Source organism: Vitis riparia, unplaced genomic scaffold (genome assembly GCF_004353265.1).
Source record: "Vitis riparia cultivar Riparia Gloire de Montpellier isolate 1030 unplaced genomic scaffold, EGFV_Vit.rip_1.0 scaffold795_pilon_pilon, whole genome shotgun sequence".
Taxonomy (NCBI): domain Eukaryota; kingdom Viridiplantae; phylum Streptophyta; class Magnoliopsida; order Vitales; family Vitaceae; genus Vitis; species Vitis riparia.
Window position 1 is genome coordinate 27,898 of NW_023269788.1, and position 21,693 is coordinate 49,590.

At 33.0% G+C, this 21,693-nt stretch overlaps 2 protein-coding genes across 4 annotated transcripts; both read right to left on the reverse strand.

The window, feature by feature from the left end:
* Positions 1 to 491: 491 nt before the first annotated feature.
* On the reverse strand, positions 492 to 2,854 carry LOC117910636 (ankyrin repeat-containing protein At5g02620-like). The gene is made up of 4 exons (XM_034824743.1): positions 2,543 to 2,854; positions 2,238 to 2,415; positions 1,688 to 2,121; positions 492 to 818 (listed from the first exon to the last, which is right to left on the reverse strand). Exons 1-4 carry the CDS (start codon positions 2,852 to 2,854, stop codon positions 492 to 494), a joined length of 1,251 nt encoding a protein of 416 aa, XP_034680634.1.
* A 1,412-nt stretch (positions 2,855 to 4,266) lies between these two features.
* LOC117910634 (ankyrin repeat-containing protein At5g02620-like) lies at positions 4,267 to 7,359 on the reverse strand. 3 transcript variants are annotated; one of them, XM_034824741.1, is made up of 4 exons: positions 6,569 to 7,359; positions 6,386 to 6,445; positions 5,934 to 6,274; positions 4,838 to 5,584 (listed from the first exon to the last, which is right to left on the reverse strand). In XM_034824741.1, the coding sequence occupies exons 1-4, from the start codon at positions 7,263 to 7,265 to the stop codon at positions 4,886 to 4,888; spliced, it is 1,797 nt and encodes a 598-aa protein (XP_034680632.1). In that variant the 5' UTR covers positions 7,266 to 7,359; the 3' UTR covers positions 4,838 to 4,885. The 3 variants fall into 3 exon arrangements, with proteins under 3 accessions (XP_034680633.1, XP_034680632.1, XP_034680631.1); XM_034824742.1 differs by lacking the exon at positions 4,838 to 5,584 and adding an exon at positions 4,267 to 4,694 and having other exon boundaries at positions 5,934 to 6,445; XM_034824740.1 differs by having other exon boundaries at positions 5,934 to 6,445.
* Between the last annotated feature and the right edge of the window lie 14,334 nt (positions 7,360 to 21,693).

Consider the following 21,693-nt stretch of genomic DNA (forward strand, 5'->3'; position numbering starts at 1 on the left):
GTCCTTCAAGGAGTTGCAGTATTTGATTTATTATTTTTATTTTACTTTTTTTGCTATAGGTTCTCCAATTGCAGCAAGGCTGTCAGCAAGTGTCTTTAATTTGAGGATATATTCCATCATTGAGAGGAAACTTTATAGTAAAAGCATAAACAATACGTAAGACTTGAAACATGTCTGAAACGACTTACATTAATGTGAAAGACTCAACATTTTTAGTATAGAAAATCCACCCTAGGCTGGGTGCCACCAATGTAAGAAAACCTGGAAACAAAAACAAAAGCCAGAAGTGTGGAAGGATGAAACTGGTGGCATTTTCAAGCAATGAAGAATGATATAGCACAGCTTGCAGCCCCTCAACAAATGCCATCACCATTGCAATCATCGCAGCCAAGGTGAGCCGTATAATAAGTAAGCCTGGACAGTTTTCTTGTCTTTGATAGGGAAAGAGGCAAGGAAATAAATACCAATAGCACAAATAGAAAGTACCATGGCTATGCTCTCTGCGATGACAAAATTCTGAAATTTTCCCTTACTGCAATTGCCGTGTGTCGGTCCTTGCCCTTGGTGCCATGGCTGGGGATCGATAGGACTGCCATGCCCTGGTTGTTGCTCTCGTTCTCAATGTAACCACCAGGCGGCGTGAAACCTGCCGCGAAGGTTATGGTTGCTATGAGTGCCGCCACTATCATATGGCTTTTAATTGTTTTCTTCATTTCAGATATCTCTTCACTATCTTGGCTTTTTCTGCTGTCGCTGTCTTCCTTGATTTCTAGCGAACTCGAGGGTCTGATACTATCTCTGGAACTGGGACTCGGTATCTGAAATTGTAAAACGTTTAGTCATATTTGGTACTAGAAAATTTGAGTGAAAAATAGGAAGGGAAGAAAATAAAAAGAAATATTTGAAGGAAAAAAAAAAGTTGAAAAATAAAAAATAGGTTTAAAATTAATAAATTATTTGTATATGTTACACGAGAATAGGTAATAAAAAAAATTGAATAAAAACACGCATATTTATGTGAAAAACATTAAAGGAGAAAAATCATGGATAAAGGAGAGCGAAATTCACTATTTCAAAAAGATAATATAAAAATGGAGAGTTATGATATAAACATAATCATCGTAACCCTAAAAACATATATTATTTATATATATATATAAAATTAACAAATCAAGCTTAGATCTCTCTACTATCATCAAAGATCCCCAAAAAAATCTTATAATTATAGCTTCATCACATATATCACATTACAGTGTTTTTAGGTCGAATAAAATAGAATTCGGATCATCAAACTCTAATAATATATATTACTTCAAACTCATTTTACAAAAATATAAAAACACTTTCTAAATGAAAAGATATAAAGGATTTTTTTGTCCGTTCCTATTGTATCTATAATTTTAAAAGAGTAAGTGAATATTTAAATATGAGAATTATTTTTTATTCTTCAACTCAAATATTCCTCGTGTTAACATACATAGGAAAAAAATGTCTTTTTTCTTTTTTTTTTTCTTCTTTTTTTTTTTTTTTCAATATCCTCTATGATGCCAAAAAAAAGTGGTAGTCAACCCGTACTAGGATATAGAAAATTTTGACCGCCTTACCCTTAACAATCTTGCTAAGGTGTCCCATATCGACGAGAAAAGCTCCCCAAACATCCACTCCGGAAAAAGCATGAAGTTGTCACCTTTAAGCGAGGGAGAATTGTGAAACAGATGGAAGGTGTCTTTCCATCAACATTCTTCTCATTGATGAGTCCTCTCACCCTTAACCAGCAAATATTTTTGAACGAAGTTACAGATATTTGTTTTGTCACGATCAAGTGAAGAACATTATTGTCCTTATCATCAAGTTTCTCGCAGCAATCTGGAACGTGTGACACCAACAGCTTCACCATTTCTATATTGCCTTGGCTGGCGGGAATGTGAAGAGTTGTCCTGTTTCCAGTTCCATGGACTTTCACGCCCAGATAGGCAACATACGTGTCAGATTTCTCTAGCAATTGCCTCACTATTGTTGGATTACAACCCACATATGCAGCAAAGTGAAGGGGAGACCACCCATCTTGATCCAATTCTTTAGTTAAAGCATGCTTTTTTCCCAGTATCTTCTCTGTCATTGCTGATAAAATTAACAAGAGAGAAAAAAAGATTTAAGAAAATTAAGAAAATAAATAAGTCTCCTCTTGTAATGTGATTGTGGCAGTAAATAAAAATGGTGCATCCTCCACTACGTACCTTGGTCATTGACAATTACTGCAGCACGCAAAGCCGCTCGACCCTTGAAGCCACTATGAGCTGGTGAAGAGCAAATTTCTAGGATCATCTGCACCAAGTCTCCGAATCCCCAATCAGCAGCGATGTAAAGAGGAGTGTTGCCTTCAGCATTAGCACCATAGGTGAAGTCGGGGTCTTCCTGAATCAATAACTTCATCACCCTGGCCTTACAAACTACTGTACCCCTCTCTCTTTGGCAGTGTCAGTCAGATTTTTCACCACTGTCAAATGCCCTTCCCTGGCTGCAAGGTGAAGTGGAGTATCACCTTTCTCATTGGGCTGTTGCAATAGTGATGAAGAAGGCAACTGAAGGATCCACTTAACGCAGTCCGCTTGGCCAAATTGGGCTGCAACATGGAGAACTGTGTTCTTTTTGGGGTTCGTTGGACATGAATATTATATTGCTCAAATACATGGATGTGACCATCTGCTGCAGCCTTGTACAATTTAGGATCCATGAATGTGCTACCATCTTCAGCTGCAGCCTGGTTGGTGATCTGGACTTCCCGAGTATCTTCAGTTGCAGCCTGAATGGACTCTCTACTCAAGTTAAGGTTGCAAGTAGTGGAATCGGCCATTGCTGTGCTAATTTTTAATTTGAACAAAAACTTGCATGAACGGTACAAAAAATATTTCGTCAGATATTCAATTTTTGGCAATCTTTTGCATGATTGAAGAATTTCATTGGGGTTGACCAAAAAATATAGACATGGTAGCTGTAATTTATTTTGTTCTTAAAAAATATAATTAATACAAATTTACTTTTGCTAATTATATACAAAATACGAAATACAATAATATTTTTTTTGTAATTATTATATGAAAATACTTTTATGAACATGTGCAAGTTAAAGAATTCATTAACACATACAAAGTCAACAAAATTAGTATGCACACAGCGGCATGCAAGAACAAATTTATTTGTTAAAAAATACTTTAATCGACATCATTATCAGCCATCTAAGTTCATCATCTTCCAAAATTAAACCCTAAAATATGTTCTTAAAGATGAACTAGCACTATCACCGCCCATTTTCCTCTTTTGCTTTTTCTTTGGATGGGCTCTCTTTTGCTTTCTCCTCTGTCTACCCCAGAACACCCCCCCACCCCCCACCCCCCAAAAAAGAAATAGGAGTTTCAAATTTAGAGTATATTGTAAAAATCATTTTTTATATTTTTACTGGCATATGAATTTAGTCCCTAAATATTTTAAAAACAATATTACCCAAATCAATGCGCAGATGTCAAATAATCTCTTTTATTAAAAAAAATTCATCAAAATTTTATAGAAAACTCACGCGTAAACAATGTTCAATTAAACCAACATAATTTATGAATTGAAATTTCATTTTGAAATATATATGTAGAAAGTATAACTTTTACTTTAATTTGATTATTAACTTGGAAATCTTATATGGTGGTCATTTGTTCTATTTTGTTTTTGTTTTTTTTTTTTGTTTTTATTTGAGAGCTTTTGCTTCATTTTATAATTGATTATATAGCATAGGGTTAAGTATTAGACTCATTAAATAAAAGAATGCCACAAATTTGTGTATTGACGTATTGATTTGTAAATATTTTAGAGTTCTAGCTACATAAATGTTTCTAGCTTTTACTTCATTTTATCATTGTTACTAGTTACTAATTGTAATTGGAAACTTGTTACTAAAAGCATAAACAATAGATCAGACTTGAAGCATGTCTAAAATGATTTACATCAATGTGAAAGGCCCACAAATTTTTTCCATGCAAAATCCGGAATGCTGGTTAACATTATAAGACCACCAGCTTGCACCTAGAACCAAAAACAAAAGTATGCAAGTAGAACCGACTACAAAAGTAAGAAGACTGGAAAGATTATGAATATGATGGCTCCTTCAAGAAATGGAGAAGGATGTAGCACAGCTTGCAGCCCCTCAATAAATGCAAACACCATTGCAGCCATCGCAAGAATGGTGAGCGCACAGCCGTGTAATAAGAATGCCCAGACGGCCGTCTTTTTGAAGAAAGGTAATGCGGCAAGGAAATAAATACCAATAGCACACAAAGAAACTATCATGGCTATGCTATCTGCCACGACAAAATTTCTGAAATTTTGACTCGCTGCAATTGCCATGTCTCGGTCCTTGCCCTTGGTGCCATTGGTAGGGAACGATAAGACTGCCATGCCCTGGATATCCCCTTGTCCGGAATGTAACCACCAGGCAGTGTGAAACCTGCCGCGAAGGTTACAGTTGCTATGAGTGCCGCCACTATCATATGGCTTTCCATTGTTTTCTTAAGTTTAGATATTTCTTCACTTTCTTTGCTTTCAGATATTTCTTCACTTCCTTTGCTATCGCTGCTATCCATGTCTTCCTTGACCTCTAGCGAACCCAAGGGTCTGATCCCAACTCTGAAACTTGGAGTCCGCCGTCTCTGAAATAGTACAAATTTTACAGAGACATGGATAGATATTTGATTTAAAGGGGTGAAATAATCATCCTAATTCATTGTAAAAAATAAAAAAACATCTTTTTCCGTGATTACTAATTGTAATCGGAAACGTGTTAGCAAAAGCATAAACAATAGGTAAGACTTAAGCATGTTTAAAATGATTTACATCAATGTCAAAGACTCACAAATTTTTTCCATACAAAATCCCGACTGATGGTTACCAATAAAGGAACTACAAAATCCCGACTGATGGTTACCAATAAAGGTAAAGCTGGAACAAAAAAGAAAAGCAAGAAGACTACAATCATGTATTCGGTGGTAACTTCAAGCGATGAAGAAGGATGTAGCACAGCTTGCAGCCCGTCAACGAATGCTATCACCATTACAGCCATCGCAGCCAAGGTGAGAACATAGCCGTACAATACGTATGCGTGGACGGTCTTCTTATTTTCTATGGGGAAAGAGGCAAGGAAGTAAATACCAATTGCACACATAGAAAGTACCATGGCTATGCTATCTTCCATGACAAAATTGCTGAAATTTTCCTTTGCTGCACTTGCCATGTCTCCGTGCTTGTCCAGGGTGCCATCTGTTGGGAGCGATAAGATTGCCATGCCCTGGGTAACGCCCTTGTCCTGAATGTAACCACCAGGCAGTGTGAAACCTGCCGTGAAGGTTACAGTTGCTATGAGTGCCACCACTATCATATGGCTTTTCATTGTTTTCTTAATTTCAGATATTTCTTTACTTTCTTCACTTCCTTTGCTTTCAGATATTTTCTCACTTCCTTTGCTTTCGCTGCTATCCATGTCTTTCTTGACCTCTAGCGAACCCAAGGGTCTGATCCCAGCTCTGAAACTTGGACTCCGTCTCTGAAATTGTAAATTTTTTACAGAAACAGGGATAGATATTTGATTTAAAGGGGTGAAATAATCATCCTCATTCTTGTAAAAGAAGGAAAATAATATATTTGTTAACATAAAATTACCGGAAACTGCATTTTTTTATTTTTTTTATTTGTGAATAAAAACATATAAAGGATATTTTGTCAGTTGCAATATCCATATAATTTTAAACGCTGTGTTTGGTTGGCAAAAAGTATGAAGGAAAGAAATACGGAAACACAGAAAAAAAAAATAATAATTAAAATGAATTAAAAATTTTATTATATTTTTGGATGTCAACAGGTACATAGGAAATGGAAAATTTTGACGGCCTTACCCTTGATCTCACGAAGGTGTCCAATATCCACGTGAACGTCGTCTCCGGAGGTGGGAAGTAGTTGACACCTTTAGACAAGGGAGAATTGTGCAACAGGTGGAGGGGCGTCGTTCCTTCAGCATTCTTCTCGTTCATGAGTCCTCTCATCCTTAACCGGGGATTATTTGACAAACCCGAAGTTACAAATATTTTTTTTGGCATTATCAAATGAAGAACATTATTGCCCTTATCATCAACTTTCTCGCAACAATCTGGAAAGTGTGACACCAGCACCTTCACTAAGTCCACATGGCCTCTGCGGGCTGCAATGTGAAGAGCTGTCCTGTTTCCAATTTCGTCGTCTTTGACGCCGAGATAGACAACATACTGATGCTCGTTAGATTTATCTAGCAATTGCATCACTATTGTTGGATTACAGCCCACATATGCAGCAAAGTGAAGGGGAGACCAACCATTTTGATCCAATTCTTTAGTTAAATCAGACTTCCATTCCAGTATCTTCTTTGTCATTGCTGATAAAATGAAAAAATGAACAAAAGAGAAAAAGATTTAAGAAAATTAAGTAAATAAATAAAGTTTCCTCTTGTAATGTGAGTGGAGCAGTAAATAAAAATGGTTTATCCTCCACTACGTACCTTCGTTATTGAGAATTACCGCAGCATGCAAAGCGGTTCGACCATTAACCCCATCATGAGCTGGTGAAGAGCAATTGTCTAGGATCATATGCACCAAGTCTACGAATCCCCACTCAGCAGCGATGTAAAGAGGAGTGTTGCCTTCAGTATTAGCACCATAGGTAAAGTCGGGGTCTTCCTGAATCAATAACTTCACCACCTCAGGGTGATGATTTCTCACTGCCTCGTGCAAGGCTGTGTCATTGTCTTTATTTATCATCCTCAGCATCACCGTACAATCTGCTGCAGCCCCGCTTTCCGCGTCTCCTACTTTGGCAGCGTCAATCAGAACTTTCACCACTGTCAAATGCCCTTCCCTGGCTGCAAGGTGAAGTGGAGTGTCACCTTTCTCGTTGGGCTGTTGCAATAGTGATGAAGAAGGCAACTGAAGGATCCACTTAACGCAGTCCGCTTGGCCAAATTGGGCTGCAACATGGAGAACTGTGTTCTTTTTTGGAGTTCGGTGGACACGAATATCATGTCGCTCAAGTACATGGATGTCACCATGTGCTGCAGCCTCGTACAATTTTGGATCCATGAATGTGCTACCATCTTCAGCTGCAGCCTGGTTGGTGATCTGGACTTCCCGAGTATCTTCAGCTGCAGCCTGAATGGACTCTGTATTTAAGTTAAGGTTGCAAGTAGTGGAATCGGCCATTGTTGTTTGACAAGTATCCGTTCGATGAGGAGGCCGAGGGAAGCCACTCCGAGTATTATTTTGCAATTCAGAATTGCTTCCACTGTGACAGATGCGAAAGTAGTGGCTCTTGGCTCAATCACTGGAGAAGTTGATACTATTTATAGACCCGCAGGCCAAAATGTTAGGCCTGCTAATTTTTAATTTGAACAAAAACTTGCATGAACGGTACAAAAAATATTTCGTCAGGTATTCAATTTTTGGCAATCTTTTGCATGATCAAAGAATTTCATTGGGGTTGACCAAAAAAATATAGACATGGTAGCTGTAATTTATTTTGTTCCTAAAAAATATAATTAATACAAATTTACTTTTGCTAATTATATACAAAGTAAGAAATACAATAATATTTTTTTGTACTTATTATATGAAAATACTTTTATGAACATGTGCAAGTTAAAGAATTCATTAACACATACAAAGTCCACAAAATTAGTATGCACACAGCGGCATGCAAGAACAAATTTATTTGTTAAAAAATACTTTAATCTACATCATTAAAGTATGTTCTTAAAGATGAACTAGCACTATCACCGCAATGTATTCCTTTTATCCTCTTTTGCTTTTTCTTTGGATGGGCTCTCTTTTGCTTTCTCTTTCTGTCTACCCCAGGACAGGTACCTTGCCCATTTTCCTCTTTTGCTTTTACTTTGGATGGGCTCTCTTTGGGCTCTCTTTTGCTTTCTCCCACCCGCATAAAGAAATAGGTAGAAAGCAGTTACATAAAGTTTTGGAAGATAAAGGAAAAAGGATATGGAGGAGTTTCAAATTCATTTATTTAATTTAGAGTATATTATAAAAATCATTTTTTATATCTTTACTGGCATATCAATTTAGTCCCTAAATATTTTTAAAACAATATTACCCTAATCAATGCTCAAATGTCAAACAATCTCTTTTATTAAAAATTTTCGTCAAAATTTTATAGAAAACTCCTGCATAAACAATGTTCAATTAAACCAAGTCAGAGCCTAGTTCATTAGTTTAAAATATCGTGAGAGGTTGAACACTAAACTTCTGGCGAAAAATAAATAAATAAAGTACAAACTCTATGTATCTAACATTCCTATCTTAACTTTGGGGATATTTATATAATTTAAAATTATTAAACAAAGAGAAGACAAATGAGATATTTTTCATTTGGTACCTCTAGACACTCGAGAGAGAAGATAAATGAGAAAATTTTACTTGGGTCCCTTTAAACACCCTCTATCTTTTATCTTGTTGTGGTTTCTTTGTATTATCATTTTTGATGAAAAATATATATAATCATAATATTTATTTATAAAGAAAAAAAGTTGACAATAGGAGGAATTTTTTATGAAAGGTGAATTAAGAAAAAGAAGAAAAACGTATCTTGTTTTCAATGATAGATAGAAAATAAAAGAAAAAAATTCAATGAACAAGCAAGAATTAGGGAATTTTTTCCTCGACATTTACTTTTAAGAGGAATGAAACTTGGGTAATTGGATTGGTTGGGTTGGTTTGGGCTTATTTTTTTAACTCACCCAATCATTATACATCTACAATTTCCGTTGTTTTGAACCCTAAAATTTGAAATCGACATGATTTCTTTCAACTTTTTATTTTTTCTTTTATCATTTGATTTGAAGACATGTTGTCAATCTCTCTCCAATTCTTGAGTCTTCCATCCACCTACATTATGATCAATTACCACACTCTTAGCCACAAATGACATATGTCAAATTCCATTGAAAGAATTATAATGATCATAAATTTCATAATCATAAATGTTTATAATCATCCAAAATGATATATTATTTCAAACTCATGAAATATTATGGTATTGTTATTGAGAGTATTTATTATTACCTACTTAAACCACCAATAACATAACACATATAATATATATATATATATATATATATATTATATTTTGGGATCTCATCGTAGGACAAAGCCACTAATAACCTAAACTCTAGTACAATAGTCTCCTAAAATTGATAATCTATGCAACATAGTATATTGGAGAAGTTATAACAAATCAATAGTCATTCGGTCACAACTCTCTATGGATTATGTTTATTATTTAATAATATATTCACCATACGAAAACCATCACAATGAACAAGACCAATCACCCCACTACTTTGGAGGTAGTATATCATTAACATTTTTTAAATTGTAAGAAAATTAGATACATTTTTTTCCTTTTTAATACTTGTGATGGAGTTCAAATATATGTATGGAACCATAAAATGTCCATCTCTTAAATGATACCACAGTAAAACATAAATAAACTAAATTTAAGGGATCATTAAGGCTTAACCGCATAAAACTTAGGACAGTTCTTGTGATGTATATTTTTAAAGTTTGCCTTCTCACACTTGTATATTCTATTTCAAATTATGTTGAAAAACAATTGAGCTTAATGCATATTATAATTTCCTTCCCTATACATTAAATTTTTTATTTAATGAAATCTTTAACAATGAATTCTAACCTAAATTCAATCATTATATTGAAAAACAATTGACCTTATTGTAATTCTACGATGGTGTACTTATGCCTAGATTTATCGTAGTGGTTGAATACAAAGAGAGGGTTCAAGAAATCAAACATGCTAAAAACAAGGCTTCATCATCGAGGGAATTTCCAGGAAAAGATTAGGCACTATTACCAAGGAAAGTTAATTATCCATTTTTCTCTTTTGCTTTTTGGACGATGGCTGAGAAAACGAGTTTTTGGCAAAATAGCCCTTTTATGTAAAAATAATAATAATAATAATAATATAAGTTTTAACCCCTTTACAAAATTTATGTTCAAATTAGTCCCTTTATTGCCACATAAAAGCCATCTCATAATTTTTTTTTTCAAAATTTAAGTTCAAGTCTCAATTGTCAATTGAGGTTTCAATTAATTTTTTTTATTTTAAAATTTAATTAAAAATATTAAATTATAAATTATTATTGAAATTAAAAATATATATATATATATATTAATAATAATAATTTATATATTTAAACTTAAATATCTAATATTATTTCAATAAAAATAAATTGATAAATATAATAATAAATAAATAATTTAGAATAATAAAGTTATATGAAATGTAAATAAAAAACTTGTATCTATTTATGGTAGGGTTTTTTTTTTTTTTTTCTTGTCTTCTATTCAATGCTAGTATTGGGGACATTTCGACATGATTTTTCAATGATGAGTAAGTTGGATATGACTTTACAATGATGTAATGGAGTGGAATTGGTCTGTTGTTGTTGTTTTTTTTTTTTTTTTTTGGGAGAAAGAATTAAATTTATAAGAATAAAAAAAATAAATAAATAAAGATTGAATCTACTTAGTTGCAAGTAAAGTTGCTTGTTGATTTTTTTTTTCTTTTGAACTAATAACTTGACTCTTTATCTATTCATTGAATGAAAATAGCATTCATTTCACCCTTTTTTGTTGAGAACAAAGCATTCATAAATTTGTTGATTAGTGAGAACATTTGGATACAATTTTTCAATAATTGATAGGTTTAAAGTTAGGAGATGAATAAAAAGAGTCACACAAGCTCACAATGAAGTTTAAATTAAAAATGGTAAAATTTCATTTTAATGTCCGAAAATAACAAGAAATGGTAAAAAGGAAAAGAAAAGAAAGGGTTTTTAATTTGTCCTATTTAATTTTGGGAAAAGGAGTTAAATTAAAAAAAAATGGTTGAGAGCAAAGTTATTTATTCATTCTTCTCTTTTCTCTTGAATGACTAACTTGACTCGTCATCTATTCATTGAATGAGAATAGCCTTTATTTATCCATTTTCTACTAATTATTGGGAGACCAAAGTAACTCTAGATTTGATGGGGATGTTTGGATATGGTTTTGCAATGATTGAATAGATTCAAAATAAAGACATAATTAACGAAAGAGAAAAAAGTTATAAAAGAGATTTGATAAAATCGATAAAGGTTTTGAGAGTTAAAGATAGTTGTTCTATTGATCACGGTATGAAATATATACATAGAATACAACCAAATTATCCTTAAAGACTTACCAAATTAACCCTTCAAAAAAGGAACTATACATGAATGGTTACCAAAACAAATAAAGGAGATTAGATGTACATATTATTGAAATATAAAGACCTGATCATGGAGGATTCAATAAAAGATTGAGATTGATTTTCAATCAAACCATTTTTCTTATTATATGACTCAAATAAAGATATAAGGAAGAACGAAAAATAACTGATAAATAAGAGGGTTTGTAGTTTAGGGCATAAATGTGAAAAAAAGTAGGAGACACCGGTGGAATAAAAAGGCTTGTGGGCTTTGATTTGGGTTTATTTATTGATTCATGTTTATGGGTACTAGGGTTCTTGAATACTATTTCAGGCTTCAACTATTGCTCTGGTCCATTACATTTGTTTATTTGAGTTTGGGCCTAGTTTAATTTGTCTGTTAGGTTTGGGCTTTGTTTGTTTTGGGCTTGTGTATATTGGTGTTTGGGTTTTGTTTTAATCATTCTCATTTTGGCCTTGTTTTGATTTTGGACATGGGCCAACTTTACTTCCTCCATCAGCTTACTTTTCGACTAGAGCTTAGATGTCCACCACGTGGAAGGGTAGATGAAGACCAAGCTTGAAGGCCTATAAAGGGCACAGACCCTAGGATTTTAGAGGAGGTGGTGGACGACATTTTGAGGAGGCTCTTTCTGTATATTTTATTTCGGTTTCATTTTCAATTCCATGAATTTTTTTTTTTGTGTATTGGTTCTTTATTTGATTTGTTCTTTATCACCAAGTTTGCAAATAAAATAACATCTAAACTCTTTTTTTAATAGAATAAAACTAACAAGCCTTTATTAAATAAAAACATTAAAAGTCTTTTTTTTTTTCCAAGTTTTTTTGAAAAAAAAAAACTATAAGGTATTTATTTCCAATAAAAAAACTGCAAATTCTTTTTCTAAAATAGAAAGGGAAAAATACTCCCCCCCCCCTTCTTTTTTTTTTAAAAAAAAGAATAAAATATTTTCTAATATTTTTTTAAAATAAATTTCAAATCTTTTTTAACAATAAATTTGATTTTTTTTATATTGAATTGAGATAATTTGAAATGTTTTAATATAAAATTCAAAAGGAGTAACTGATTTTATTTTTTATTTTTTTTATTTTGCTTTTCTTTAAAAATGAATAAAAATAAATGGTTATTTCAACATTTTCAAAAAGACAATTTTCCATAATAAAATGAGTTTTTTTAAGTCCACATAAATTAATGAAATATTTATCCTTATTAAGAAAAAAAATATACTTTTTATATTAACTAATAAAAAAATAAGTATATATAATTTAACATAAAATAAGATTATTATAAATCCTTGAGTCAATTGAAGAGGGTTGTATATGTTTGAACATTCAAAAGTAATGATAAAACTTAAATTAAAATAAATTAAGTAATATCAAATTAAATACTTTGATGAATAGGCACATAAATTTTAAATGACTTAATAGCCAATCATTTCGCAGTTTTTTTTTTTTACAGTACAAGGAAGTTGTTTTTTAATATAAACATTACAAATGATTCCAAATTTGTCCACCTAGAAGCAAACAAAAAATGAATAAAAGTTGTAAACTATTCCCACCACCACCACCAACTCCTCGAAACAAGTTTTACAAGTTGAAAATATGAAAGGAATCTTGAGGGTCCACAATTTTTTCAGTACCATTTGTTAAAATAATCATTTTTGTAGAAAAACTTATTCCATTATTTTAATATGCTTTTTATATTTGATACAACTAAAGAGATTAATTAATTAATAAAATGTTCAACATTAAATTCCTACTCCCGTGTCCCCTCTTTATTGCTGTTCTTGAATTTAAAATCCATTATTATATTATTATAAGTAAATAATAAATATCAACCCGTTTTTATACCATTTGTTTTAGAATGTGTTTTGAGAAAATAAAGGCTAAATTTAAATGAGAAGAACACCCAAAAGGGAGAATGAATTTAAAATTCTTTTTTAGCATAACAAATTTAAACACAATAGAAGCAAATATAAAGAGATAGAGTAAGAGAAATTAAACTCGGATTTTATAGTGGTTCGGCACTTCCTTGCCTACGTCCACTCTCTTCAAGCTCCTAATCGAGTGAGGGTTCCACTAATTTGAAGTTTCAACCAAGTTTCTAATCTCTTTTACATTTGGATTCCGACTTTAATGGATTCTTACACAATCTCTTCAAGATTCAACTCACTTGAAGACTTTAACACTCAATTTTACAAGAAAGAATCCCTTAACCTAACTCAATGATAGCTCAAATACAAATCAAAGTTAGGATGAATCACAAATGTGCACTAAAGGATATGCAAGTGAAGATTTAATGCACTAAGAAAGAAATAAGAGCTTTGAAGGCAAGAACAAGTGGGTAGACAAATAAATGCAGGTGTTCTCTTACTCATAAATGAAGTGGAGCTCTTTATTTATAGGTTTCTAATCTTGGGAACCAAGAAAAACAAAAAGCAGCCTTAACCGGTCGAACTGGGAGTTGACCAGATCACTAGTCGTTGGAGCATTAAATGTTGTGGTAGGTTACCGTTGCTTCGACCGGACCTTGACCGAAGGTCGACCGAGAAGGAAAGGCTACTAGAAGAGAGAGAGCGTTTTTAGCGCTCATCGACTGGACCTTGACCGAGTAAGTGGAACCGGTCGATCGGTACCTAAGCCGGTTGATTCGATTGGCTTAGTGCCTCGACTGGTTCAACATTTTTGGTCTTGAAACCTATCTTTTTCTGTTATTTTCTCTTCTAACACTTAGGAAAGGTCTTTAGGTAAATTAATATGCCAATTTTGAAACGTTTTGCTGAAGGTACATTTGATAAAACTCAGGTTTTAATGAAATTGTAACTTTAAAGAATAAATTGAGTTTTTCAAAGATGCATGAAATGATGTGTAAAACCTAAGTACACCCATGCATTCATCTTACATTTATTTCCTATGATTAAAGGCTTTCCAAATGTCTTGATCTTGTATCCATTAGGTCCTTTGATGAATTTCTAAATTAATAACTGAGATTCTTTACAATTCAAATCAATTAGTAACTTAACCATGGTTTGTTATCATCAAAACCTGATTAGGAAAACCCTTGGGCTAACAATCTCCCCTTTTTTTATGATGACAAACCTTGGTTATCTAGGAGAATAAGAATCTCCCCCTCAAACCAATCATGGATCAATCAATCAAAATTTATGAAGTTAAAACCAAGATAATTAAGACATGCTAGAGAAAATGAATTTTCAATAAGAAATAGTGTAAGTCATGAAAGATATAGCATATCATATATAAGTCAAAAGTACATGAAACATATAAGCCTATCAAATATACAATCCAAACAAATGATATGACAATGATATGCATGTACGTCTCCTATATCCTAAATATCTTCCTCTTTTGACAACATTAAAAAGAAACGAAAGGGGTCTCTGTGAAATCAAGGCTGAGGAGGTGGAGGTGGAAACACAGAGCGTAGGTAAGCCATCATCTCCTCATCCTAACTCTCCAGGCAACCCTCAATGCGCTCAATCCTCTACTAGAGATACTCAAATGTAGCCTGATGTTCATCCATGCAATCCTCAAGATGCTCAAATCGAGAGGTAAAACCAACCTGGTACTGATTCATGCGATCCTTCATGAAGTAGAACCGACTATCACTAACTATAGCAAACTCCTCCATGCAAGTGCCTAAAGAGCTAATCTGAGCAGTCATATCCATCCAAGGAGCATGGTCAGGAGTGTGAGGTGCCTGATGAGGTGGTATCTCTACGTGAGGAGGCTTAGTGAATGATAGCTAAGAAGATGGTCCATCTGTATAAGTTGGCTTAGACATCATCGACTTAGAAAATGTGGTGGTGGTCTCTCTGCTTTCCTCACCCAAGAACCATCAGGGGCCTTTCTCAAATTTCATCCACCTCATCGACAGATCATCATATGTGCCGTAAATGCTGGGGTCTCAAAATTTGTCTCTCTACTCAAATCAACCGCGACATCCTTGAATACTCTAGTAAGGAAGCGACCATAAGAGAGTACTCGGGTCATGCTCTCGCAATATGAGATCATGTGCATCATCATCAAATACCCCAAGTGGATCCGTTTCCCCATCAGAATAAAGTCCATGAGGAATGCTTCATAATAGGAGACCTCGTCTCAATGTTTGCCCCGTGGTAGCAGGATATAGCATATCATGTGGTATAGTACTCTGCTCATCACTGTCAAGCTGTGGGCCGATGGTTTGCCCATCCATTGGGCATCTGCAAGTCCGTAAATCCTCTGAACGACCTCTCTAGGCTTAAATCCCGACACAATGGGACAAATCTTGAACTCGTACACCCTGAGTCCGATCGGAGCAATATAAAAAACGTGGCATATGCTCTTCGGGTCCAGACAGATCTCAACTTCTCTAATAGTGGAAATAATCAGGTCACCAATGTCGTAAGTAGCCCTTGAATAAAATGCTCGCACCAGAGTCGGAAAAATCGACTCTAAAACTGTCCCCACGGGCAGCCAACCCATTATACTAAAAAAACCCTCAAACTCGAAATACTAGAGTTGGGAGAAATTGATATTTCTCCCTAGAACTACCTTTCTATGAGCAAACTTTTGCTTCTACCACTGATAATCCTCAACGGAGTTAAATAAGGCGGTGTCAAACCTCGCATTTTAGCGAGCGTTCGGTTGAAAAGGCTGAGATGACTCAGTTGGGCATTTTCCCTGTGCTTTAGAGGCAGCCGGCTCTCTCATAGGAGCCATGAGAAATACATAACCAAAGAAGACGAAGCTGGTAGAGAGAGAAACACTCACAACCGAAACCCTAGGTACGCGAGAAAGAAGAAAACCCTGACTGTGGTGATCAGGAGGAAGAAAGTGCAGTCCAAAACCAAAACCCTAGCCTCCAATCCTCCCAAAAATCCAATCAAAAGCCTTCAATTGGTCCAAACCTTGCTCAAACTAGTATTTGGAAGCCAAAATGTGAAAAACCCTGAAGAAATGGAGGAGAACAGTGGAGAAAATGAAATGCAAGAGTCTCTTTAAATCCCTAGTCTTAATGAATCAGTCTATCGGTCTTGGTTTGGTCAACCGCTTAATCAATGCGGTCAATGGTTTGACTTTTGTGCATGTTCTCATTTCGTGATCCTCTCTTTGCCTTTTTCAGTTGAAATCCCCAAATTTTTTATGCCCAATGCCAAGGGAATTTTGATTTTTGGTCGAAAATTGACCATTATCTAAGTATATGTCTATATGATGCATATGACATGAAATTCATGCAATCAGAAGGTATATTCATCAAGAATTCATTAAGCAATCATTAGATCATAAAGAAATCACCCCTAGTTGTCTTCTAATATCGACAAATTGTTTTTCACTTAGAGGTTTTGTAAAAATATCGACAAGTAAATCATTTGTACTTACAAATTCAAGTGTTATGTCACCCTTTTGTGCATGGTCTCTAAGAAAATGATGTCTAATTTCTATATGCTTAGTCTAAGAGTGTTGCACGAGATTTTTTTGATATATTTATGGTACTAGTATTATCACATTTAATAAGAACATGCTCAAAAGATAAATCAAAATCACTAAGGGTTTGTTTCATCCAAAGAATTTGTGCACAACATAAGCCAACTACTATGTATCCAGCTTCCGTCGTTGACAAATTTACTGAATTTTGCTTTTTACTATGTCATGAAACAAGTGAGTGTCCTAGGAAATGACAAGTATCACTAGTGCTTTTTCTTTCAACCCTACAATCGAAAAAATGGGCATCCGAAAAACCAATTAATTCAAAGTTATCACTCTTAGGATACCATAAGCTTATGTCCATTGTTCCTTTCAAATATCTGAGAATTCTTTTTACGGCACTTAAGTGAGATTCTTTAGGACAAGATTGAAATATAGGACATAAGCAAACACTATACATAATGTCGGGTCTATTAGCGGTCAAATATAACAAAGAACCTATCATGCCTTTATACATGGTAGAGTCAATGGATTTACCTTTTTCATCCTTATCAAGCTTGATGGATGAGCTCATTGGAGTCTTCATTATTTTGGCTTCTTCCATGTTGAACCTTTTGAGAAGATCTCTTATATACTTTGCTTGATTGATGAAGGTTCCTTTCTTTAGTTACTTGATTTGAAGTCCAAGGAAGAAGTTGAGTTCTCCCATCATGCTCATTTCAAACTCACTATGCATGCACTTAGAAAATTCTTCACAAAGAGATACATTAGTAGTACCAAAAATAATATCATTAACATATATTTGAACTAAGAGCATATCATTTTCTTTGGTTTTTATGAAAAGAGTTGTGTCAATTTTTCCCATTTAAAAACATTTTTTCAAAAGAAATTTATTCAATCTTTCATACCATGCTCTTGTTGTTTGTTTCAAACCATAAAGTGTCTTCTTAAGTTTAAAAACATGGTTAAGAAAGTTAAAACTTTGAAAATTGGGTGATTGTTCAACATATACTTCTTCATTTATAAAGCCATTTTAAAAAGCACTTTTCACATCCATTTGATATAAAACAAAGTCTTTAAAACATGCAAAGGCAAGTAACATTCTAATGGCTTCCAACCTAGCTACGGGGGCAAAGGTTTCTTCATAATCTATCCATTCTTCTTGATTAAAACCTTGGGCTACCAATCTTACTTTATTTCCAACAATTATGTCATTTTCATTCATTTTATTTCTAAAAACCCATCTAGTTCTAATAACACTTTAATTTGAAGGTCTTGGTACTAATTCTCATACTTCACTTCTTTCAAATTGATTTAAACCTTCTTGCATAACAATCATCCAATTTTCATCATCTAAAGTATCATTTATTTTTTTAGGCTCAATTTGAGAGATAAAAGCAAGATTATTGCAAATATTTCTAAGAGATGATCTAGTTCTTACCCCACTAGATGGATCACCTTTCAATTGTTAAGGAGGGGGTAGTGCCAATGGTGATTCTTCTTTCTTGGGATCCTCTCCAATTACTTCTTGTTGCCTTCTATCTTCAATTTGCAATCTTCCCATGGAGGTCTCCAAACCTAAATCATCATCAAAACTCTCTCTTTCCTGAAGAGAATTGTTAGATTCATAAAAAATAACATGGATGAACTCCTCTACAACCATGGTTCTTTTGTTAAAAACTCTAAAAGCTTTACTTGAAGTTGAGTAACCAAGGAAAATTCCAACATCTGATTTTGCATCAAATTTTCCAAGATTGTCTTTGGTGTTTAATATAAAACATTTGTACCCAAAGACTTTGAAATAGCTAATGTTAGGTTTCTTGTTTTTCCAAAGCTCATAGGGAGTTTTCTTAAGAATGAGCTTCAATAATATTCTATTTAAAACATAACAAAAAGTGTTAATCGTTTCGATCCAAAAATATTTTGGTAAATTGTTTTCATTTAGCATGGTTCTAGCCATTTCTTGAAGAGTTCTATTTTTTCTTTCAACTACCCCATTTTGTTGAGGAGTTCTAGGAGCCGAAAAATTGTGGTTAATTCCAACATCCGATTTAAAACATAACAAAAAGTGTTAACCACTTTGACCCAAAAACATTTTGGTAAATTGTTTTCATTTAACATGGTTCTAGCCATTTCTTGAAGAGTTCTATTTTTTCTTTTAACTACCCCATTTTGTTGAGGAGTTCTAAGAGTCGAAAAATTGTGGTTAATTCCATGCTCATTACAATACTATTCAAAATCAATATTTTCAAATTCTCTCCCATGATCACTTCTTATACAAGTAATTGTAAAACCTTTTTCATTTTGAACCTTATTGCAAAACTTTGAAAATTCATAAAAGGCTTCATTCTTTGGACCTAAAAATAAGACCCATGTGTATCTAGAGAAGTCATTCACAATAACATATGCATAAGACTTTCCTTCAAGACTTGGTGTCCTAGAGGGGCCAAATAAATTCATATGCAACAATTCAAGTGGCCTAGATGTGGAAATGAAGTTTTTGAAAGAGTTTTTGATTTGCTTTCCCATTTGACAAGCTTCACAAGCTTTGTCTTTTTGAAAATTTATTTTGGAAAGGCCTCCAACAAGTTCATCTTTGTTGAGTTGGGAAACGAGGTCCATGTTAGCATGTCCTAACCTCTTATGCCACAACCAACTTTGATCATGCATGCTTGAAAAACATCTATCATGGCCATCATATTTTGAAATATTTATAGCGTAAACATTATCACATCTATGGCCCATGAAGATGGTCTTATCATTTTGAATATCCTTGATGATGCAATAAGATGCTTCAAAAATCACTTTAAAACCTTTGTCACAAAGTTGACTAATGCTTAAAAGGTTATGTTTTAAACCATCTACTAATAAAACACTTTCAATAAGAGAGGATGTGTCATTACCAATGTTGCCTTAACCAATGATTCTTCCCTTTGCATTGTCTCCAAAGGTAACATATCCTCCATTTTTCTTTGTAAGGAAATCAAACTTGGATTCATCTTTGGTCATGTGTCTTGAGCATCCACTATCCAAGAACCACTTATCATTCTTTGAACCCTACAATATAAAACTCAAGTTGATTTAGATACCCATGTCTTTTTGGTCCTTGAGGGTTAGTGGCCTTAGATTTTTCATTCCAAACCTTTTTAGCTTTTGCATTTGAATTCTTTTGAGAACCATTTCTTAAAGGACATGTACTACTAATGTGCCCTCCTCTTCCACAAAAGTCGCAAGTAGTAGAAGGACTTGCACTTGTGGATTCTTTTACAAAATAGTTTTTAAAATACTTTCGATTTTTTGAAAATTTGAATCCTACCCATTGTTTGTCAAAAACACATTTTTGGATTGTTAGAATCATTTCAAAATAGTTTTGTCTACAAGAAAATATTGAAAGAGAGGAGGTCAACCATTTATTTTTCTTTCTCAAAATCAGTGACATTCACCAAATAGCCCAATTAAATTGAAAAAAAGGAAGAAAACATTAAGAAAGAAAAAGAGGATGAAATATGTATTTATAATTTCCTTGATATTAGTGATTTTTACTAAAAATGTGAATAAATTTGTATTCATAATTCTATTTCTACAATTTTTAAAAGTACTATAAATAACTTTTTAATTATATTTTTTCACTTTTAAAAATATTATTATCTTTCTTATTTAGTTCTAGTTTATTTTTGTTTTTTAAAATAGAAAAATATATTGATGATTATATAACAATAAAAGAAAAAAATTTAATAATTTTTTTTATGAGTTTTGACTACTTTCTAATCTTTACCTACAAAATACCAAGTTCTTGATTTGGTGATAAAAAAGAATAAGATATGGATGACTTGTGAGTTTTAAAATTGCTTCAAATAAATTTTTAATTTCCCAACAAATTGGTATTTATAGCATGCCAAAGAAAAGGCAAATTGGATGCATTTGGTCAAGGGCATCAAGTGGATTCTTAGAAAATATATTTTTTAATCCTAAGTTTATTTTCTCTTTTTAAAAATAGGAAAAAGATATTTGATAGTATAACAAAAAAAAAAAGGTCACTTTTTCAATTTTCACATTTAAGACACCAATATTGTTAAATTTGACAAAAAGAATAAGATAATGTGTGACTTGTGAGTATAACTTTATATATATATATATATATATATATATATATATATATATATATATATTAATTATTAAAAAAAAAAGGACTTTCTTTCTCTAAATCTTTACATGCTAGAAAGAAAAAGAAAATCCTATTTGGATAGATGACTTTGAAAATATGAACATAACTTTGAAGAAATCACACTTTTAGCAAAACAATTATGCTACTTTGTTGTACTGCTATCTACTCCTTTTAACTCCTATGATGAAGCTAGTAGGGTTTGAACATAGACACATCTACCACTTTCACTAAAATGGTTATATGTTGATCATTGTTAGGATTTCTATATTAATTTCACTTTCATTTTATAGATCAATGTCTCATACATAATAACATGTTATTTAATTCATTGTAGTCTATATCAAAATGGAGAGTAATTGTTGAAAGTTGGCATAGGTCTAATTTAAAGGGGACACATGCATATATGGTAGAATATATAAGTTAAAAGCATAAAATTATTTTTAATAATTACTCGGTTGATTAGTTTCACATATTTTCTTATTTCATCAACAAAGTCAAAAGGCTGCTTTGAGGGTATCAGTAATTTTAAGAAAACTATAGAGTTTCAAAAATGGAGAGAGAAAAAAGAGAAAAAAAAATCACCTTGATGTTGTAAGGTTTTCTGTCAAGGAAGACTCAGAGTTTGCCTATATAGTGAAGCTAATATTAAGGACAACACTCCTCTACAATCACACTAGAATTTATACCATCTCAAAATGTCTTATGAATCTTATAATGCATTCAAATATTTATCAACTAAAACAAAGTGTTTAAGACTT

What these genes read in the sequence shown, in the direction of transcription:
- LOC117910636 (XM_034824743.1), bottom strand. Translation starts at nt 2,854, where the DNA reads ATGGCCGATTCCACTACTTGCAACCTTAACTTGAGTAGAGAGTCCATT. An exon ending in GCAACAGCCCAATGAGAAAG is followed by an intron (nt 2,416 to 2,542) that starts GTGATACTCCAC and finishes TTATTGATTCAG; the next exon opens with GAAGACCCCGACTTCACCTA. An exon ending in CAATTCTCCCTCGCTTAAAG is followed by an intron (nt 819 to 1,687) that starts GTGACAACTTCA and finishes TTACAATTTCAG; the next exon opens with ATACCGAGTCCCAGTTCCAG.
- LOC117910634 (XM_034824740.1), bottom strand. Translation starts at nt 7,265, where the DNA reads ATGGCCGATTCCACTACTTGCAACCTTAACTTAAATACAGAGTCCATT. An exon ending in GGTAATTCTCAATAACGAAG is followed by an intron (nt 6,446 to 6,568) that starts GTACGTAGTGGA and finishes TCATTTTATCAG; the next exon opens with CAATGACAAAGAAGATACTG. An exon ending in ACACCTTCGTGAGATCAAGG is followed by an intron (nt 5,585 to 5,933) that starts GTAAGGCCGTCA and finishes TTACAATTTCAG; the next exon opens with AGACGGAGTCCAAGTTTCAG.